Source organism: Eretmochelys imbricata, chromosome 3 (assembly GCF_965152235.1).
Source record: "Eretmochelys imbricata isolate rEreImb1 chromosome 3, rEreImb1.hap1, whole genome shotgun sequence".
NCBI lineage: Eukaryota > Metazoa > Chordata > Testudines > Cheloniidae > Eretmochelys > Eretmochelys imbricata.
Window position 1 is genome coordinate 200,996,345 of NC_135574.1, and position 23,150 is coordinate 201,019,494.

The 23,150-nt window shown below is 41.2% G+C and overlaps 1 protein-coding gene across 13 annotated transcripts in view; it reads right to left on the minus strand.

Moving 5' to 3' along the window:
- Positions 1–23,150, minus strand: part of SLX4IP (SLX4 interacting protein) — a 138,431-nt gene that overhangs the window by 69,849 nt on the left and 45,432 nt on the right. For 9 of the 13 annotated variants that reach the window (XR_013345780.1, XR_013345779.1, XR_013345777.1 and 6 more), the window contains one exon: positions 2,738–2,827. Coding sequence is in view for 9 of the 13 variants with exons in the window: in XM_077814082.1 (XP_077670208.1) it covers positions 2,738–2,827 (90 nt within the window). In the remaining 4 variants the exon portion in view is untranslated. Of the gene's footprint in view, positions 1–2,737; positions 2,828–12,321; positions 12,596–16,829; positions 16,900–23,150 lie in introns of those variants that run through there. The other 4 variants (XM_077814087.1, XM_077814090.1, XM_077814089.1 and 1 more) reach the window with 2 other exon arrangements.

Sequence of the window (23,150 nt, forward strand, 5' to 3'; positions counted from 1 at the left end):
TTTACTGCCATCTAGGAGACTGCCAGACAAAGGGGGTTTCTTTCTAAAAACTCTCTCCAGCGACTGGGAAAGGGAATAAGGGATGTTGTTAAAATAAATGCCTTATTTAATATTTTACATTTCAAATGCTTAAATGTTTTAACCTTTTCTTTTCCCCCTTGTATCTTTAATCAAAGGTTAAAAAAAGGATTATTAATGATATATTTGCCATGGAACTAGGCAGGCTGAGGTGTCTGTAAACCAAACCAAACGGTTGTTTAGTGGCAGGGTCAGGTTAACACCTTTAACTTTTTGAGCCTTTTATTCCACCTAAATCAGTGGTCAGCAACCAGTCAATCACGATCGACTGGTTGATCCTGGAGACTCTCCCAGTTGATCTGCGATCTCCAGCTGCGGTGGTGTAGTGGGGCTGCCGCTAAGGCAGGCTTCCTGCCTGTCGCGGCCCCATGCCACTCCTGGAAGCAGCCAGGACACCCCTCCAGACCCAGGGGCAGGAGGGGTCTCCGCACGCTGCTCCTGCCTGCAAGCACCGCCCCCCCAAAGCTCCGATTGGCTGGGAATGGGGGTGGTGCCTGCAGAGAGGGGCAGTGAGCGGAGCCACGTGTTCCCCCCACGTGTTCCCCCCAGGGAGCCTGCCTTAGCCCCGCTGCACCGCTGCCTGGGAGCCGCCCAAGGTAAGTGCCCCTGGGGGAAGCCCGCATCGCAACCCCCAGCCCTGAGCCCCCTCCCGGAGCCAGCACCCCATACACCCTCCTGCATCCTGAACCCCCTCCTGCACCCCAAGCCCCTGCCCCAGCCCTGAGCCCCCTCCTAGAGCCAGCACCCCAACCCCCTCCTGCAGTCCAACACTCTGCCCCAGCCCGGAGCCCCCTCCTGGACCCAAAATCCCTCCCAGAGCTTGCACCCCTCACCCCCCTCCTGCACCCAAATCCCCTGCCCCAGGCTCAGCCCGGAGCCCCCTCCCACACTCCGAACCCCTCAGCCCCAGCCCAGAGCCTGCACCCCTTCCCAAACCCCAACCCTCTACCCCAGCCTAGTGAAAGTGAGTGAGGGTGGGGGAGAGCAAGCGACGGAGAGGGGGGAATTGAGTGGGTGGGGCAGGGCCTTAGGGAAGGGGCAGGGCCTTGGGGAAGAGGCGGGGTAGAGCCTGGGTTGCACTTAAATTCAAAAAGTGATCTTGTGTGTAAATAGGTTGGAGACCTCTGATCTAAATTAATACAACAGGGTCTTCCCCGTTCGTGGTTCTGCAGAGTCCAGAAAAGGCTAGCAGGCAAGCCCTACCCTTCCTTTAAATAAAGTGATTAGTAGAAAATTGTGTGGGTTGAAAACTGAAAAGCTCCCAGGCCCTGCACCAAGTTTTTCCACATGGTGTATGATTTTGACTATGGTTTCTTATTAATTGTTTCCCTTCCCACCTTATTATATCAACACAAAATCTCAATAAGGCTTTTAAGGCATATACTGTTGAGCTATTATAATCACATTTCTCAGCTGGTGAAGACACTCAACCCTTGTGCTTTACTCAAAGTGTGAGGTCACAGACAAGTATCAAACGTCCTGTTGTGCCTCATTATTGAATCCAATTTCCTGAAATTCACATCTTATATTTTGGCAGTCACACAAAATACTTTTTTAAAAGATTGGGAAGTCAGATAAACTGGGACAGTAAAATCAGTTACAAACAGAAGCTTTGACGATTCATTTACTCAGAAGCAAATTTTAAAGACTTTTCCTATAAACTTCTCTCTGGTTTTTAAGGCACGGATCAGTTGAATCATACTGCTAAATATTCTGCTAAATCATACTGCTAAATAACAAACTATTACGCCTTTTGATTTTACACTACTGGAGCAAAATATTTTGTGAGAAGTATTGGGATGTTCCGTGATGACAAGTCAATTATGTCATTATTAAGAAAGCAGTCTGCTGAAAAGTACCATAACAGAGACTTGCGGGAAAGGACTGGCACTTGAGGCAACTTACATGTCTCACATTCATTTTAATAGGAGACTCAAGTTCCCACAATAGCCTATAATAGAGGAAAAAATTCATCCAGTAAATTGTTACTAGAAATCACACAAAATGTCATGAAAGGTACAAACTTCATGTCCTTGGTCACTGATGCATATTACAGTAATTTTGCAACATTTCATCTATGGTCCTAAACCTAGTTCCTGTTTGGAATTCTAACGGACCTTTGAAGAATAAGGCTGGATTTTCTTTTTACAAGAGATAAAAGATCTGCTGATACTATAGCCTGCATACCAAGAAAACAGTTTCTTACACTTGTTATACTCTTGCTGCAACACTCATATTTGTGAGAGCAAGAAAAAAATAAACAATTAATAAAAAGACATTTGATAGGAACTGTAGAAAAGGACAGTATACATCTTACATAATCTTCATTTTATTAATCATTTTCTTAGCTTAAGATAATCACGCATACTCACTGCAAGTACGTGTTTACATTATGTTTATAAATCTAAAATTTATCCAAGTGAGAAGTGTCACAATAGCACACAGAAAAAAGTTTAATATTTAAAAGCAGTCACTTAGTGACCTGAGGGGAGAAAACACACATCACAGGCCTCGTAGTCCCAAAGGAGTTGTTCAGGGTTAGGTATAACTCACAATACTGATACATCACAGTACTGAGAAGAAAATCTGAACAGTTCAATGCAATCCAACTTTTTCCCTGCAGCTACATGCTTTTGAAGTAGAAGTGATTTTGTTGTACCTCCTTCTCATGATCTGAAAACCAGCTGGAGTCTCTACTGGAGCCTTGAGGCAAAATATGAAAATCCACTAGGACAGCAAAGTTCCCACACTGGAAAAGAAAATACAAAGGAAAGAAAGAAAAGTTAAGTAGCAGTTGTTGTTGTGAGGCACATATCCAGCAGACAAGGAAATAAACAGTCAAGTGATCAGAGTCAGAGATGCAGTAGCCACAATTAAAGTCTGAGAGGTTTTTTTTTACCTTTTTAAAGAAACATTTCATTTTTAGATATGGAATTTCCAGTTATAACAGGCATTCCACATATTTATAATGGAAAACTGCTAGAAACAATACCATGTTGCTTATTATAACATACCAAATAACAGATATTGCTACTTGTTAGACGTACCAAGTATAAGCACTCAGATCCTTGAGGATGTGCTAGTCACAGATCCACATTTAAGGCTGAGTTGCATTTTGCACATAACTAAGACGTTGACTCCTCACTTTATCTATGAAAAAGACAGCATATCCTCCCCAAATTTGAAGCACTTACTCTATTGAATTAATTTTCGGAGACATTACAATTATTTTAGAGGTTAAAATTAATTTTAAAATGCGTCCCTTAAAAACAATTAGCAACTGTATCAGTCTTCTGTTTGTCCTACATTATCTTAATAACAGAATAATACACTCTTTAAACGTTCCATATATTTAACATTAATTGGAATCTTTGGTCTAGCCTATATTTGAAGAAATTACGTTATATTATTAATGACTGTATCTAATCGTTAGGATTATAAAGGCTGCAACCAGGGTCATCTCAACAACTCAGATAACTCTTAAGTGGGGCCATTTTGACATCAGAGGCTCAACCAGTCACCATTCTTTCTTTACAGTTAATTCTAGTGGTTGGAATGAGACGGTGATGTGAGGGAGACTGGACATATGAACCAAGAATCTTCACTGGTAGATTACTTGGCCCAACTGTCACTGCTGGGTTCCACTGTGTTCCGAGTCAGTGCTGGCCAGGCAAATGAGGCAGGAGTGTAGTGGAGCCTTTCAAGTGCAAAAACATTAGGACTTAAAAGACTTTCATATGGCATCAGTCTCACTAAAACAGCTCTCTTACCCAATAAGTCAACAGCAAGTTAAGGGCCAAATTCAGCAGTACAGTTTGGCTGCTTTACGCTGTTCTTATGGTGCAAATCAGCTATAAAGGCAACTGGGAAAGTGTGCTCTTTCTGGTTTGGCACTCTTTACCAAGTGGGTTGGGAATGGCTGCAGCATCTCTTCCTAATACATTTGAACTTGATTTCATTCTTGAGAGAAATAATTTGAAAAGTTTATTAAAAAGCAAATTCAATAGCACCATTAGATAATGTTCACTGGTCACGTGTGAGAGGTATCCACGGGCTACGGGGGTAGAAAGCCCTTAATTCCCCTCCAATAGAAATATCTACCAAGACTGAATCTGGTTCTTGAACCTTTAAAAAGCCCCAGGGTTTTCACTGCTTTTGTAAAAGGGGCTTAGAACCCTTTGGCTTCAGAAGAGAAGGCACAGCTCTAACTCTTTTCATATGGGGCACTTTAGAAACCAATCTCAAGGATATAAACTGGCTTCTTCACAGCTCTTTTTCCCTTGCCCTTTATTGGAGCAAGAGAACTGAACCACAGATCACAGGGGAAACCTTCTCTCTTCTTAGCCTCTACTTTCTTTCCAAAGTCGTTCACTTCATCTTATGGTAAGTTCGGAAGTCTCTCCTGTTACTCATTATGAAAGCCAGATGAAGGCAGCCACACTTATGTGCAATTTCGATGCATGGGACACTTGTCCTCATCATCCTACCATCAACACCTTAGGACACCCATACCCAGTGTCTGGATGCATCCAGGCCATCAGGACACCTTTACATTCTTTGCATTTTTCCTGGGAGAATCTGTGAAGAAGTACAAGCCCCTTTCGACAATTTAAACTGTGCCTTGCAGTTTCCACTGCTAGCTGTTGCCACTGAAGAATGGCAAATCCTTTTTCCTGTAAAGTGCCTCAGTTCATGGAGTAGGGGTTCCAGACCCTTAATCTAGACAGTCACAGTCCTTGCCACATATGACTGTATCATCAGACTCTTGTAGAAAGAGTAGGAAACAGATGCCCAAAGTTTCTGTGCTTTTTTTTTTTTTTTTTAATAAACTGCTTATCAACAGCAGGGATAAAATGAGGAGACTGCCACCCCTCCTACATCAACTGGCGCAGAACAGGGTGCATGGGTAAAGCAATCCTTGAGTGGTTATCTTGTCAGATCCTGAAAGCTGCACAGGGTGACATCAAAGCGATATCTGGCTAGGAGACTATAAGAAACGTAACTTGTTGCAAAATGCAAAGATGCCAACTCAGTATGTAATAGTTTGCCCTCTGAGACAGTAATGACCCATGGTGTTAGGATGTACTGTGGCCTGTCTGCCTCACTGTTTCAGGCATTTCTAAGGTGTCTATCACGATGATATCCAAGCAACATTGTTTATAAAAGACCTATTGCACATGGTCATTACAATACTCAGGAATTTTTCACAAAGGTAGGAAACATTATTCCTGGAGTCCTAGCCAAATCCCAATTTGGATATTTACATTCTGCCACTTAAAATTCCCCTGTAGTTTCAAATGAATATTCGATGCTTCACTTCCTGTCCCTAAATATTGCAGGGTGTTGATTTTCCACTGCTAAACATCTGCATATTCAACCCCAGCATTTCAGTTGTAGGAACAATTATTCCTAGTAACAGCAAAATAGATAAATTATAAAATAAAGCACTTTTTTGATCTTTGAGACTGAAAGGCACATCTAGACCTAATGTTCAAGGTATTACAGAAAGTACACTACTTGATTGTCTCTTACTCTGAAAGAGTGCTAAATATGTTGAGCAGAAATCTAAAAAAATGTACCATGATTTCATTATAGTGATTTTTACCAATTGCAATGCTATATTAAGTAAATCAGACATTTCTCCCGTTCCTTCGCATTTCAGATTAATACTTTTGGAGAAGTAATTACTGACCAGAAGCAGTCAACAATGGCTTAACCTCAATTACAAAATAATGTATGATCAACATTGTACCAGTAAGTAGAATGCACAACTCTGCCAGATGAGACAGGCATTGTGTAATCAGTTTGCAAAGCTTCTAAGTTACGTATAGGTATCACTCACTGAAAGAACAGAATGCTTTGATCTATTTTTCAAAAGGCGGCCTTCTCTTTCCTCCAGAGATCCAAGAATTAACAGATGGCTGCAATACCAAACCTCTCCAAGTTTTCAAACTGATGACAAAGTACCTCTAAAAATCTCAAGTAAATCATTAGTCCCAGCAAACTTTTGATTTGACTGGCAAACTTCAAAGTTACAGACAGTACATAATAATATAGGTAATATAAAGCCATTACACTGCACACATTCAAACACCTGGCATACTGAAGGTATTAGTTATGATTAATTTTAAAATGATTAGTAAATGCTAAATGTTACCTTAAGCCATTTTGAACTGAATATAGAAAATATAAATATTTAGGCCTGCAAGACATAAGCCTGAGGTCATATTTGCTTTTCAAATGTTTTTTGTTTGTTTCTGGGAAGGTTGTCCAATTTGCCAATCACAGAGAAGCAATCTGATAACTTAATTAAAGGTATGTTGACCCATACAGCCATCTCAGTGCCTTATTGCTATACATGTGAAGCCTATGTACAAAATTTAATATTTGTTTCAATCAAGCGCGATGAACTATATTCTCAGGGCCAAATATCTCAAAATACACAAAACAGACCAAAAGTTTATAATGTATTTCATACATGTACTAAAAAGAAAGTAGTCAAACATCTAAGATATATAGCCGAAACAGACAAGCCTCCCTCAAAAAAGTACAGAATTCCAACCCGCAACCAAAAAGTAGCTTTGGGGAATCCTCCCCCTAAGCGCCACATCTGGAATCATTTGAATAAAGAGGCAAATGATGCCACATACATTTAGAATGAATTTATAAAAGGACACAAGGCAGAAAGGGATCACCAAGATACAAGATGCTATGTGAGCAGTGGGCGTCTTGGGTCTCACGAATGCTAATTCTTCAAACACTTAGACCCTGCCCTATGATAGAAGGAATGGCCCTTGTGTAAGCTTCTTTATACCTTGCATCTACACTAGGCATCTGTCAGAATGGCATCTCAACATAGCTGCTGCCACTGCAGCAGTAGAGAAAACAGCTCTCTGTACAGACTAAACTCCAAACCAAGACATTAAAGAAAAAACCCTGGGACTTACATTGCTCAGCACAATATCAGTGTTGCTAACTCTAACATTTACATTACAAATCTCACAATATTTGGTCTTTAAAGCCCAACCTCTTGGAGTCATGTGATTTCACGATGACAGGTTTCAGAATGATAGCCATGTTAGTCAGTATCAGCAAAAACAATGAGGAGTCCTTGTGGCACCGTAGAGATTAACAAATTTATTTGGCCGTAAGCTTTCATGGGCTAAAACCCACTTCATCAGATGCATGGAGTGAAAAATACAGTAAGCCGTATATACATCACAAAATGGGCAACGTCCACCTTGATTGCATTGGCCTCGTTAGCACTACAAAAGTAATTTTCCCTCTCTTGATATTCACCCCTTCTTGCCAACTGTTGGGAATAGGCCACTTGCACCTTAACTGAATTGGCCTCGTTAGCACTGATCCACCCCCCACCCCACACTTGGTAAGGCAACTCCCGTTTTTTCATGTGCTGTGATATACATACTGCTTACTATATTTTTCACTCCATGCGTCTAATGAAGTGTGTTTTAGCCCACAAAAACTTATGCCTAAATAAATACGTGATTTCATGAGAATCTCAGCTTTTTTCCAGGAAAAAAGTAAGTGTATAGCCCTCATGGTTGCATAGGAAAGCTTTAAAATGTGAACCCTAAATGCTCAAAAATCAAAGATAAATAAAAAGAACACATCATTTTTTTAAAAAATTATTTTTAAGCCAATCTCATAACTTTGGGGAGCCTGACCCATGATTTTTCAAGGGTTGTGATTGGCAATACTGTAATCTAAAGCTCTGATAACATTTAAAACTGTACACCATACTGAAAAATACAGTTAAAATTGGCATTTCAAAACTACTAGTAAAGACACTTTACTGAAAAGTGATTATTTGTTATATCTAAATAGCTAGCAATCCAATTTTTATGCTGCCTTAATTTTAGGAACTTCAATGTAACCTTACTTTCCCCAGCCTGAAACATTTTGTTTATATATTAACATTCATCACTTAATTATTAAACAAAGGGCTTAAAGTTATCTCAGGGTATTGCCAGTGTGTCAGAGTCCAGCAACAGATTTAATTAATTCATAACAAAATTTCTGGGCTCAGGCAGCTTGAAAAAATACATCCATCATGTTATGGATTCTCTTGAGGGGGCATAAAAATGTTTTTTTAATAGAATCGGAATAGAAACCACCAGGATATGGTCTGAATTTGTCAGTCAAGCAATGTCGCTTGCCTACAGCCTGCTAAAACATTGGCCAGGGATAAGCTCAGATGAGTGGCTCTGCACAGCCTGGCAAACAAGCAAGACTATTAAATCCAACACTCCAAAAATCAGAACACAAATTAAAATAGACCGGTAGGGTTTATTTCTCAATTCAAATGTGCACATAACCTGTTTCTGGTGCACACACTCTAGTTCCTGTCCTTGCCCATTCATCATTTCGAGTAGCCTGAATAGACAGGCAACATCAAGGAAAATAATCTTGTGAATGGAGGAGAGGAATGGTGATTTTATGTTCAGTTTCGCCACTCCAAAAGTGCTTTATCACCACCAGTCATTCACTGGCAGCCTATTCCTTAGAGCTTTAATTTTTTGTGGGGTAAAATCAGCAAACTAATTCACTGTAATCTTTGGTTAAAACAAAATCAGAGAAGAATGGAAACAGATTAGCTTTTTTGTACTGCTGTCGTCACAGATGATTTCATTTCTCAAGAAGATGCCTGCGGACTTCAAAAACATGATCAACTTACAAATTTTAATTAAAACCATTTTGAAATACATTTCACAATTTAGATGTGGTGAGAAGTGCTTCGCAACATGTGAGCTTTCAGACTGCTGTGCTCAGCAAGTGGGTGCAGCTTCCTTTTAATGTACAATTTCCCAGGGCTAGACAATGCTAGTTACAGTTTTATTCCGCTCTCTGATGATGTCAGAAGTATGGAGCAAAGAACTAGATCCTGATGATCACCTCTTGATGATATCACAGGTGCTCAAAAAGCTGGTAGTGGTTAGGTATGTCACAATGTATAATCAGCTGTAGGGCAACAAAGGTATAAGCTCAGTTTGCACTAAAAGCATAATAAAGCCAAAAAGAAACTCTTGAGCTTTCCTCCAGTGGAAGGAGGATTTGGGCCTGCAGAGCTTCACTGTCTTTAACCTGCATTTGGGGAAGCTTTCTGGCCGCTGTTAGAATTTCCTGGCCCTGATGGATCAAAAGAGACTTTTGGTAGGGCTGGAAGTCACAGCAAAGTTCCCTGAAGCTTCCTGGAGCATCTCAGCAATGGATGGATGATTATCATCATATTCGAGTCCGAAGATGTAAGAGATTTTATTTATTCGTTTGTTTAGTTTTGTTGGCTTTTTGTAAAGGAACCAGGGTGACCAGGTGTCTGGTTTTCAAACACCCGGTCGAAAAGGAATCCTGGCAGCTGGCAGCTCCAGCACCGCTGACTGGGCTGTTGACTGTCCGGTTGGCGGTGCTGCACCACACAGCGGGACTGGCAGGCTCTCTGCTAGCCTCTGCACCTCCTGGGAAGCAGCCAGCATGTCCCCCCTCTGGCTCCTACGGTAAGGGGCAACCAGGGGGCTCCGCACGCTGCCTCTGCCCCAAGCGCTGCCCCTGCAGCTCCCAATCGGAGCTGCAGGGACGGCGCCTGCAGATGGGCAGCGCACAGAGACGCCTGGCGCACCTTCATGTAGGAGCCGGAGGGGAGACATGCCGCAGCTTCCAAGAGCTGCTTGAGCTAAGCGTCTCCTGCAGCCTGCATCCCTGACCGTCCCCTCCAGGGCCCCAACCCCCTGGCCCACCCAGCTCTGATCCCCCTTCTGCCCTCCGAATCCCTCAATCCCAGAACACCCTCCTGAAAGCCAAACCCCTCATCCCCAGTCCCACCCCAGAGCATGCATTCCTAGCCAGAGCCCTCACCCCCTCGCACCCCAACCCCCTGCCTCAGCCTGGAGTCCCCTCCCACACCCTGAACACCTTGGTTCCACTGCCCAGCCTGGAGCCCCCTCCTGCACCCCAAACCCCTCATCTCTGGCTCCACCCCAGACCCTGCACCCCCAGCTGGAGCCATCACCCCCTCTTCCATCCCAATCCACTGCCTCAGCCTGGAGCCCCCTCCCACCCTGTGAACTCATTTCTGGCCCCACCCCGGAACCAGCACCCCCAGCCGTAGCCCTCACCATCTCCCACACCCCAGCCCCCTGAGCCAGCCCAGTGAAAATGAGCGAGTGAGTGAGGGTGGGGAGAGTGAGCAACAGAGGAAGGAGGGGATGGAGTGAGGGGGAGGGACCGGGCCTCTTAGAAGGGACGCGGCATGGCCAGGGCCTCAGAGGAGGGGCGGGGTAAGGGTGTTCGGTTTTGTGCAAGTAAAAAGTTGGCAACTCTAAAAGGGACTCACTAAGGAACCTTATCCTTTCAAAAGGTGCTTGAATGCCTGAACCATGTTGCCTCTGAAAGCAGTGTCTGGATCTGGAGACTAGAGCCAAATTGTTCCTTGGAGCGAAAATGTGTTGCAGAGAAGAGTCTTGGCAGAGAATCTGGTGATGTCACAAGAGGCTCAAAAGGGAGAAGAAGATACATATAGTCATGTGAGTTACCGTCACCACCTCCTGGGTAGGGGGAGACTGAATTGCTGATTTGGCTATCTTGAAAGGGAGTTGTAGGCTCCATAACTTGCAAAATTTCAGTAGGATACAGGCAACCTGAATCATCTGATTCAAAGAGCTCAGGGCAGGAAGATAATTCCACTTCATAAGCACAGGATTGGGGTGAATACAAGTTATGTCTAGGGAAATCCTCAGAAGAGAATGATTTGCTTTTTTGGCAGTGGTGTGTACAGCTCTTGCTCCAAAGGTTCCAAAAGGGATGAGAGTCCAATACTTGGTGCTTCGAATGGGATGAAGTGAGGAAGGGACTAACATCTGGGGCTTTAGCAGTATGAAGCCTTCCTTAAAGTGCTCCCCCTAAGACTTTCTCCTTGCTAGACAGAAACTAAGGTGGAGGGAAAGAACAGGGCCACACAAATTCTCAGAACAGACTGCAGAGAAAATCTCTGTGAGCACTGAAGCAAATAACTGGGGGGTGACATCAGAGCAGCAGGTTTCAGTGGTAGCCGTGTTAGTCTGTATCAGCAAAAAGAATGAGGAGTACTTGTGGCAGCAGATCATCAGGCACACCTGTAGAGGGTGCTGACAAGCAGAGAGCACTAGGGATTGTGGGAGAGCAGGAAAGAGAAAATGAACAACTTCTTACATGCCTCTGATACTTGGAAAGGATGGGGAAACCCAGAAGTTCCAAGTCTGATGGAGCAGCAGAATCTCATCATTGAGAAATTCAAACTCAGTGCTGACACACACAGCTATTAATGCACACAATTATTAAAATGCTCCACACAACTTGACAGGCTCAAAAATCAACTATTTTCATACGACACAATACAATGAAAGAATGTTTCTATATAAAGCTCCTCACTCCACTTTTTTTTTTTAAATTTTCTTCCTACAATCCCTACTATATGTAAAGTTTAGAACTGGTCTCCCAAGAACCACCCTGTGAGGTATACTCTTGAAAAAGTGGCAAAAAATGCACTAGAGAGAACAAGTTTATTTCAGTTGCCAACCAATGCAATTCTGTAGGAGGCAGTTTTGTAGCCTACAAATGGAAAGAAGACATCAGGGCAGGAGCGCAAGCAATTGCAAAACACAAGTTCTTCCTCAGGGCAAAGGCTCCAAATATCAGTTCAATTTCATCATTGTAAAGGATGTATGATGTCTCTGCCTGTGTCAAAATGGATCCACGTAAACAAAAACTGCAAGATCACATTTGTGTCAGATTAGGGACAGATATCCTGAGCTCACAAGCTCCATGAACCCTTTCCTTCTCAAGTGCGACAGTTAACTTTCTGACAATCTGTGAAGCCACTGATGACAGGCCACAAATGGCATGAGCAGAAATGATAGTCTCTTCAGCAACTCATATTCACTATGGTTTGTTTTTATTCTCACGAACGGGCTTAATAACAAAAAGAATGGACAGACAAGTAAAGGGCGAGTAAAGGCATGAATAAAACACCCTAAAACTATTCCCACATGTATTTTATTTTACTTTTACTGGAAACAAGAAAAAGGTATTTCTAATATGACTCTGTTAGAAAAAAAAAAAGGAAGGATTTTTCTTGGAAATATGTTCAATCACAACTTCTAGACCCAAGGTGATTAATACATTTACAACAAAGACTAAATCAATTTTTTGGGTTTTTTATTTACCAGTAGCTTAAATATGTTCATTTACCATGTTCCTCAAGCTCAATGCTTAACGTAATGGGCATAAGTACTTTTCTTAATGAAAAAGGCATCCAAAGGCAAAAGCAACCCTTCTCCTGCATCCACTCCAGACCATCTGCAATAAACTTTTCATCTTAAGAAACCAAACTGATGAGGGATGGATGGTCTTGTGGTCACAGCACTGGAGTGGACTCAGGAGAGCTGAGTTCAATTCTCTGTTCTGTCACAGACTTCCTGTGTGACCTTGGAAAGTCACTTAATCTCTGTGCTTCAGTCCCCATCTGTAAAACAAAGGAAACAATAATGCCTACTAAAAAGGGCTGTGCAAGGATAAATTAGTTAAGTGTTTGAAAGGGTCTCGGATAGTATGGTAATGGATGTCATTATACCCAGATATGTAGAACTGAGAGCCTTAACAATTTTCACTTCTTCTTCCATGAACCCAGCTGACATTTCAAAAGATGTGTGTGAAACCCACTAGTTTTCTATTATTAAAACTAAACTGACCTCCTAATTTATTTATTTTTTAAACATGAACAACTCTACATTTCCTTCTCTCCCCAGCACTGGAGTCAGATTCAGGGCTTCACATCCAAGAATAAAATTGTTCATTGAAGTCCCTAGCAATTTTTAAACAACAAAATTAGCATTAAAAGTGGTCTCTGGGCCAGAGAACATTGTTGAAAAGGTAGCTGAAAGGAAAAAAAGGGGCCAGGAAACAAAAACAAAGAAACAAAAAAGTAAAATAATAATTTTATGAAGATATAAATAGTAGTTAAAGATACTTCTGAGGCTTTTCAATACCGTTCTCTTATATTTGTAGTCATGAAATATTTTTTATAGACTTGCATAAAATACTTTCCAAATTGCATTTTAATATTAATTAGTCAAATTTTAAAAATAAAAAGCCAAGATTTCCAGGGTATGCATTAATATTTTACTAGAACATTTCCTAGGAAACTAAAGGTAAAAGGCAAAGCACACCCAAGGTGTTTTACTAACTGCCTACTAATAATACACAACCTTTTTTATTTTACACACACACACACAAATCATGTGGATATACAAGGTATATTCTACAATACATCAGATTAAATTAGAATCACTACAAAATTGCTTAACTGCAATAAAAATGATATTTAAAAATTAGGTAGAAAGCTACCATCTCTTTTGATGTATGTTATGACAAAGGATATAGATCTTACATCTTGGCATCATGGGAAAGACACTTTCAAAGTTCTTTTAAGGTGAAGATGAGGTAAAGCAAAAAGTAAGGTAAGGTAATGAGCCAGTCCCTCAAATGAGGAGGAAAAGGAGTTCTGAAACAAGTAATGCACACAGGCTCATATGTCCTGGACACATTTCACAGCAGCTGCAGGGAATTGGGCTAGATTATTCTTCTGCCCCACCAGTACAACGGGAGGGAGAGAATCACAGGAAACAAACTGCTCCATGTCCCCAGACATTCAGCTAGTTCAGGAAGACTTTGACTCCTCAACTAGACCGTGAGAAATGCCCCACCTGCCCTAGAACACACTTCCTTCCCCTTGTCTTATGAAGTTACCTACCGCAGAAGGCAATTCTTTATGAAAAAAGAAACACCACATCCAGTCCATGTTCCAGTATAAAGTATCTGCAGATGTGAAATCCTTATGCCAAAATAATTTAGCAGATTAAAGATACATTGATTACACATGCACAGACTTGTAACTTTAAACCCTTATAACTTTAAAAATACTAGTTTTGTTTTATATACTTGTCTCAGTTAACTTTCCTCCTCGAACACTGTGATCATGCCAAGTTTACAGTTTTTTGGTTCTACTGGGGTTTTTTGTTTGCTTTAGTTTTTGCGGGGGGTTGGGTTGTTACGTTTTTTAAGCACCAAAAAGATTTTTTTTTAAACTTTCCATTTTAATAATGGAAGAACTGTTTTAATTTGTTTTAATTTATCTTTCAGCCCGGAAAGTTTTCAGAAAATTATGAGAGAACAAAATATGTGGTTTTCTTTCAAAAATTGCGTATTACAGAAATGATACACTTTAAATAAAATTATTAAATTAAGCAGCACTGTACATTACTCAACAAATAAAGTACTACTCAACATGAGTAAGGGCGGCTTTTAGCTGCAAAAAAATCAGTGGAAGGAGCAGCATGAGCTATAATCTTAGCTGAACAAAGGGTGCTAAAACAGCAGTTGCTACTGGGAAAGGAGAATCAAAGTTTAGGTGAGGGAAATCATTTCAGAATGAAGAGATAAGCAAAAGTTCATGGTTAGTAGCTAGAAAAGTAGGCTGGAATTAGCAGATGAGAAAGAACATTTAAGAAGAGACTCCAGAAAAATTGCTTCAGTCTGCTTTAAAATGGATTAGATTAAACTAGACAAGCAGTATTTGTGCACAGCTAAAGAAGAATGAATGAAAAAGAAAAAGAAAACAGCAGCACCTAGTTGAGAGAAAAATTTGATTTTCTAAAACTTTAACACTTTGAAATATACAAATTATGTGAGCAAATGTATATTTAAGAACTGTTCAAGTATTTAAGAGGTTGTGACAGGGTAAAATAGCTGTAAAACATCTTAAACGTAAAGACTACAGTAAAACCAGTGACAAAAATCTTATTACAATGCTAAGCTTACCACTTTGACTCATGGTGGCTAAGATTAGGGGGTTCAGGCTGGGTTTAAGTAGGGTTGCCAACTTTCTAATCGCACAAAACCAAATACCCTTGCCCCGCCCTGCCCCTGTTCCCCCTTCTCCAAGGCCCCACCCCTGCCCCATCTCTTCTCCGAGGCCCCTTCCCCCACTCACTCCATTGTCCCTCTGTCCGTCGCTCGCTCTCCCCCAGCCTCACTCACTTTCATTGAGCTGGGGTAGGGGGTTAGGGTGAGGGACGGGGTGTGGGCTCTCAGGTGAGACCAGGGATGAGGGGTTTCAGGCATAGGAGGGGGTTCAGGGCTGGGACAGGAGGTTGGGGTGTGGGAGGGGGGTGCAGGCTCCGGGAGGAAGTTTGGGTGCGAGAGGGGGCTCAGGGGTGAGGCAGGGGGTTGGGGTGCGAGCTCTGGGAGGGGGCTCAGGGCTGGGGCAGGGGGTTAGGATGTGGGAGGGGTGTGGGAGAGAGTTTGGGTACAGGAGGGGACTCTAGGCTGCAACAGGGGGCTGAGGTGTTGGAGGGGATTCAAGGTGCGGGTTCCAGCCGGGCGGTGCTTACCTTAGGCGGTTACTGGTCGGCGGTGCAGCGGAGCTAAGGCAGGCTCCCAGTCTGCCTTGGCTCCTCGCAGCTCCTGGAAGCGACCAGCATGTCCCTGCAGCCCCTACTCGGAGGGGGCAGTGGGCTCTGCGCGCTGCCCCGCCCCAGCGCCGCCTCCCACAGCTCCCATTGGCCGCACTTCCCAGGCAATGGGAGCTGCGGTACCGGAACTCGGGGCAGGGGCAGCACATGGAGCCCCCATGGCTGCCCCTGCACCTAGGAGCTGGACTTGCTGGCCGCTTCTGAGAGCCACGCAGAGCCAGGGCAGGCAGGGAGCCTGCCTGATCCCCGCTGCACCACCGACTGGACTTTTAGCAGCCCGGTCAGCATTGCTGACAAGAGCCGCCAGGGTCCCTTTTTGACCAAGCATTCCGGTCGAAAACCAGATGCCTGGCAACCTTTGGCTTAAGTGACATCACCCACTTTAAAAAAAACTGAGTTTTATGCTAACTTCCCTAACAGCTCTTAGAAAACATTATCTAGAGTAAAAACGCTGAAATACTGGGAGCAAATTGCTCTCATACAGGTACTGAATAGCACCTCAGTGAGATTTTAAAAAAACACCTATGTAACTATCATATTCCAGAGTGCAATCCAGAGGGGTTGCATCACCACTTGCCCTGCAACCTTGGTGCCTCACAATGGTTTGCTGTTGTAACTCCCGACTTGGGTAGTTCACAATCAGCCTAACAGCATGCAGGTCACACCCTGTGTGCAGTGTCTGTATATAGCTACAGTCCTGATCCAGCAACTACGATCCCAGAAGCATGTCAGGAACACACCAGCCACACTCTGTCTTCCAGCAGAGTTGGTTACTATCTGTCGGGTGACCCCAAGACACTCCCTGTCCCAAATTTTCCCCAAAACGTGTATTTCTGCACAGTACAGCCCTCTCCTGGGCAGTTCAGATATTAGAGGTCCATTGGCCCTGTAAGGAGTCAATATACAACAGTTTGCTACTTTAACTGAAGTTACCCAAACAGTTCATTTTAAACACAACATTGGATTATTTTTGATTAAAGAATAAAACAAGTTTATTTAACTACTAAGAGACAGATTTTAAGTGAGTACAAGTATAAGGTATTAAAGCCAGAAATGTTTACAAGAGTAACTAAAACTTAACAAGCTAGACTTAGTTCAGTAAAATCCCTACCACATGTTCCCAGCAACAGGGCTGACTAAATTCCCCGGTCAGCAACCCTCACAAAGGGCTGGTTCCTTTGTTTTGCGACACAGACAGACAGACAGACAGACAGAAAGAAAGAATACCTGGGGTGTTTTTGCCCCTCACTTTTATAGGTCCGTCACCCTTTGAAATGCATTTTCCTTCCTCCTGTGAGTACAGAGACATGGAGTCTTGTGGTGATAGAGGTTCCATGTTGTAGTTTGTTAAAATACAGATCCATCTGTTCTTGCCCCCTTCGTTGCCAAAGAATGGCCATTTGACCAGTGATTACCAATCAGCTTTGATGACACCCGGCTAGAGGCATCAGCTTGTCCTTTGTCTTTGAGAAACAGGTTTACTCCCTCCCCAGATTTGTCTGATAAACACGTCAGTCATAATTTCAGCTTATGTCATAACTTTACATACAATGTTGCTACACACATTTCACCATGATATTATTGACCAGTGAGTTATTAGTTTTCAAATGATACCTCACAAGGCATATGTTGTACAAAGATTATTACAATATGTGTAGGGTCTGAAGGTAGGGGTGCTGTGGGTCACAGAAAAGTAAAAAGAACAAAAGAATGGTAAAATTATAAACATTAAAGCAGAAAGTCAGATCTTCAAATGTTGCTATTAAGAATGATTTTGAGAGAGACTCCTGGTGTAATATGCTGAGTTCAGTACTGGAAGCCCAGAATTCTTGAGTACTAATCCCACGTATATCCTTAGCCCCATTCTATGGCTTGGGACAAGTCACTTTGTTACACCTGTTTAAGGCAGCCACTAATCTTGCATGCCTCCGATGCTTGTCATCTATCCTGATCACCTAGGGATTGATTTTCGACAATGTTCAACATTCAGAGGTGCCACTGACTTTGCGAGGAGTTGCAACATGCTGAGAAATCAGACCCTGTGTTTCTCAAGCTGGGCACTCAAAAATTGGGTCACCTCAAAATCTAGTGAACATTTTTGCAAAACCTGACCTGAACTTTTCCAGGTTTCAGTTTCTAAAATAGAGCTAATATTTACCCAGCAGGCTCCCTCACAGAGGTATTATGTGGATTACTTAGTTAATAAAGCCTGTAAAGCCATCTGAAGAGGAAAAACCGCATATGTACTAAGTATTGTTATTAATTTTTTTATAGGAAAATAAATATTAAGGTGACAGGAAAGGAAAAATCCCACAGTATTTTACACTGGCATTGGCTAATCTATAGTTGCATCTGTCAAACTTCTTTAATTGTTTGTTAAGCACAACAGGCATCTTTATTCACATGTAAGTGAGTTAAGAAATGAAAAACCATTAATAAAAAGTAACCCTGCTTTTATAACAAGTTTTGGTTTTAGAATACAATATGTATAAAGCATATACAGAACATGTCTTTCCTGTTGTTCATCTTCACCTTCAGTCAAGAACAATGGAGGAAACTTGCTCTCAGGAATTCAGAGAAATCAAATATAGGAAAAGAAAGAAAACTGAGATATTGATTTGTTAATGAGCAAAGTCCTCTATATTCTAGAGATTAAAAAAACAGGATTTGGTTTTAAGGGGAAAGGGAAATTGATTTTGCTAAATAAAATTAAAAGGTAGCCTAGAAGCACCTAAAATATCAGCTGATTATTTGAAAAAAACAACATTACCAAACCTGTTTTAAAAGTTTAAAGCTTTAAAGACAACTTTTTAATTTTCCAGGGTATTGAGTTACTAACTGGAAAACATTTCCCACAATTATGTTTGTAAAAGTCAAGTGGCTGGGGTAACTGGCAGTAATCAAGAAAACTATCATGAAATGCCTGAAAAACATTAAATTGATTTAAAATGATAAACAGCATCAATTTTAAAGTGGCCAGAACTGAATTCACATGAAAGTAATCTGCAGAGCTATAAAATCTGTTTTATGATTATATTTTCTATATTAAACACATATCCTAAAATTTGGCTGTTATTGCACTTATTTCAAAGACACTAATAGATACTTTAAAACCATTTTTTTTAAAAAAATAATTTGTTATTTTACTCTTGTAGCTAATAACATTACAAAATCTAAAAGTTAATTTATTTTCAAACTTAATTTGCATGTGTCTTCAGTTCTGCAGCTTTTCTATGTTAACTTTTGGAAAAATTGAGGCAGTTTGGGCATGTATCCTAGTACTTGCTATACACATGCCCCAACATGGTAAGATCTTCATGCTCATACGTCTTGGAAGCCTACACAGACTCTTTCATTCACCCAAGAGTAATAGTATTTGCTAGATCTGACCAGCTGCTTTGAATCCAGAGGTGCAAATGAATTTGTTATTTAATGCGCGGTAATTTTTAATAAATTAATAAAAGCACGGGAATGTGTGTTCCTAGTTTTATTCAGGCTTCGATTTTTATGCACCACTCACTATATTTCTGCCTCCCACCCTTCAGTCCTTAATAGTTTTCCATCTTCTTGCTCTCCTACAAAATCCCATCAATACAGCATTCCAGAATAGTCTGCATATCTCAGATACCCCACCTTCTGTTTCCCTCCAGTGCCATGACAAAGTCTTTTCTACCAGTACGACAAAAATCTACCCTGTCACCCAATTCTGTATCCCAGGTGATGTCTTCTTTGGGTTCAAGACCACGGCATCAGGTTGTTTATTCATTTCAATATTTAAAAAAAGATTTTCCCAGAATACTTAGATTTTTACTCTTGATTTATGTGACTGACCTCAGATTGGTGAACAAGATTTTTATTCCTCTGGCATTAAACATCTGGCTCTGTTATTGCTACCGCTGCTTTTAGAAACCTGTTCCGCTCACCTGCAACAGGAAGATTCAGTGCCACCAGTTTTGTTCACATGGACTGCTATCCTGTAGCACTTTTTCACAAGCAAGATTTTTAAGAAATCAGAGGGCTTTGGTTCTAAGTATGTGATGTCCACTAGAGCAAGTGAATGAGCCAGGTCTCTGGAATTCTATTCTTGGCTCTACCACTGATTTTCTGTGTGACCTTGGACAAACCTTCTCATCACCTCAGTTAATGTATTTGCCTCCCTACCTAGGATGTTGTGGGGCTAAAATTGGTGTTTACTGACTGTTTTAAGAGACTCAGATGAAGGATGCTACAGAAGTGCAGTCTTATTAAATCAGTTAGATCCACTATGTCTGATAACAATAAATGACAGAATATGTAGATTTTTTGTATCATATCTAATTTGTAATCATAAGAATATAAGAACGGACATATGGGATCAGACCAAAGGTCCATATAGCCCAGTATCCTGTCTTCCATCAGCGCCAATGCCAGGTGCCCCAGAGGGAATGAACGGAACAGGTAATCATCAAGTGATCCAACCTCTGTCGCCCATTCTCAGCTTCTGGAAAACAGAGGCTGGGGACACCATCCCTGCCCATCCTGGCTAACAGCCATTGATGGACCTATTCTCCATGAAATTATCTAGTTCTTTTTTGAATCTTGTTATAGTCTTGGCCTTCACAACATCCTCTGGCAAGGAGTTCCTCAGGTTGACTGTATGTTGTGTGAAAAAATACTTCCTTCTGTTTGTTTTAAACCTGCTGCCTATTAATTTCATTTGCTGACCCCTAGTTTTTGTGTTATGAGAAGTAAATAACACTTCCTTATTTACTTTCTCCACGCCAGTCATGATTTTATAGACCTCTATCATATCCCCCCTTAGTCGTTTCTTTTCCAAGCTGAAAAGTCCCAGTCTTATTAATCTCTCCTCATATGGAAACCGTTCCATACCCTTAATCGTTTTTGTTTCCCTTTTCTGAACCTTTTCCAATCTATCTTTTTTGAGATGGGGTGACCACAGTCTGCACACAGTATTCAAAAAGTGGACGTACCATGGATTTATACAGAGGCAATATATTTTCTGTCTTATTTACTATCCCTTTCCTAATGATTCCCAACATTCTGTTAGCTTTTTTGACGGCCACTGAGTGGATGTTTTCAGAGAACTATCCACAATGACTCCAAGATCTCTTTCTTGAGTGGTAACAACTAATTTACCCATCATTTAATATGTATAGTTGGGATTATGTTTTGCAATGTGCATTAATTTGCATTCATCAATATTGAATTTCATCTGCCATTTTGTTGCCCAGTCACCCAGTTTTGTGAGATCCTTTTGTAGCTCTTCACAGTCTGCTTGGGACTCAACTATCTTGAATAGTTTTGCCACCTCACTGTTTACCCTTTTTCAAGATCATTTATGAATATGTTGAAGGGACTGGTCCCAGTACAGACCCCTGGGGGACTCCACTATTTACCTCTCTCCATTCTGTTTCCTATATTTTAACCAATTACCAATCCATGAGAGGACCTTCCCTCTTATCCCATGACAGCTTATTTTGCTTAAGAGCCTTAGGTGAGGGACCTTGTCAATGGCTTTCTGAAAATCTAAGTACACTATATCCACTGGATCCCCCTTGTCCACATGCTTGTTGACCCCCTCAAAGAATTCTAGTGGATTGGTGAGGCGTGATTTCCTTTTACAAAAACCATGCTGATTCTTCCCCAACAAATTATGTTTATCTATGTATCTGACAATTTTGTTCTTTACTATAGTTTCAACCAGTTTGCCCGATACTGAAGTCAGGCTTACCAGCCTGTAATTGCTAGGATCACCTCTGAAACCCTTTTTTAAAATCGTCACATAAGCTACACTCCAGTAATTTTGTACAGAAGCTGATTTAAATGATAGGTTACAAACTAAAGTTAGTAGTTTTGCAATTTCACATTTGAGTTCCTTCAGAACTCTTGGGTGAACACCATCTGGTCCTAGTGACTTATTACTGTTTAGTTTATCAATTGTTTCAAAACATCCTCTAGTGGCACCTCAATCTGGGACAGTTCCTTAGATTTGTCACCTAAAAAGAACGGCTCAGGTTTGGGAAATCTCCCTCACATCCTCAGCCATGAAGACCAATGCAAAGAAATCATTTAGTTTCTCCGCAGTGGCCTTATCATCCTTGAGTGCTCCTTTAGCATCTTGATCGTCCAGGGGCCCCACTGGTTGTTTAGAGACTACCCTGCTTCTGATGTACGTTAAAAAAATTTTGCTATTTCTTTTTGAGTCTTTGGCTAGCTGGTCTTCAAATTCTTTTTTGGCCTTCCTAATTATATTTTTACCCTTCATTTGCCAGAGTTTATGCTCCTTTCTATTTACCTCAATAGGATTTAACTTCCACTTTTTAAAGGATGCCTTTTTGTCTCTCACTGCTTCTTTTACTTTGTTGTTTAGCCACAATGGCACTTTTTTGGTTCTCTTTCTATGTTTTTCAATTTGGGGTATACATTTAAGTTGAGTCTCTATTATGGTGTCCTTAAAAAGTTTTCCTGCAGTTTGCAGGGATTTCACTTTTGGCACTATACCTTTAATTTCGGTTTAACTAATTTCCTCATTTTTGTGTAGTCCCCCTTTCTGAAATTAAATACTATAGTGTTGGGCTGCTGTGGTATTTTTCCCACCACAGGGATGTTAAATTTAATTATATTATGGTCACTATTACCAAGCAGTCCAGCTACATTCATGTCTTGGACCAGATCCTGTGCTTCACTTAGGACTAAATCAAGAATTGCCTCTCCTCTTATGGGTTCCAGGACTAGCTGCTCCAAGAAGCAGTCATTTAAGGTGTCAAGAAACTTTATCTCTGCATCCCATCCTGAGGTGACATGTACCCAGTCAATATGGGGATAGTTGAAATCCCTCATTATTATTGAGTTTTTTATTTTCATAGCCTCTCTAATCTCCCTGAGCGTTTCATAGTCACTATCACCATCCTGGTCAGGTGGGTCAGTAATATATCCCTACTGCTATATTCTTATTATTCGAGCATGGAATTACTGTCCATAGAGATTCTATAGTACAGTTTGGTTCATTTAAGATTTTTACTTCACTTGATTCTATGCTTTCTTTCACATATAGTGCCAATTCCCACAAGCATGACCTGTTCTGTTCTTCCAATATATTTTGTACCCTGGTATTACTGCGTCCCGTTGATTATACTCATTCCACCAAGTTTCTGTTATGCCTATTATATCAATATCCTCATTTAATATTGGGCACTCTAGTTCACCCATTTTAGTATTTAGACTTCTAGTATTTGTATATAAGCACTTTAAAAACTTGTCACTTTTTAGCTGTCTGCCAGTACATGATGTAATTGAATGGGACTCTTTTTCATCTGACTGTTTGTCATCAGATCCTACCCATATTTTATCATCTTCCATGCTCTCCTCCTTACTAGGACATAGAGGATCTCCATTAATAGATCCTCCCCTATGGGATGTCTCTGTCCGAACCACGTGCTCCTTCACATCTGTCAGCTTTCTCCCAGCCCTTAGTTTAAAAACTGCTCTACGATCATTTCCATATTCTGTCCTTTATCTGATGGTTTGTCACTACATATTTCACTACAG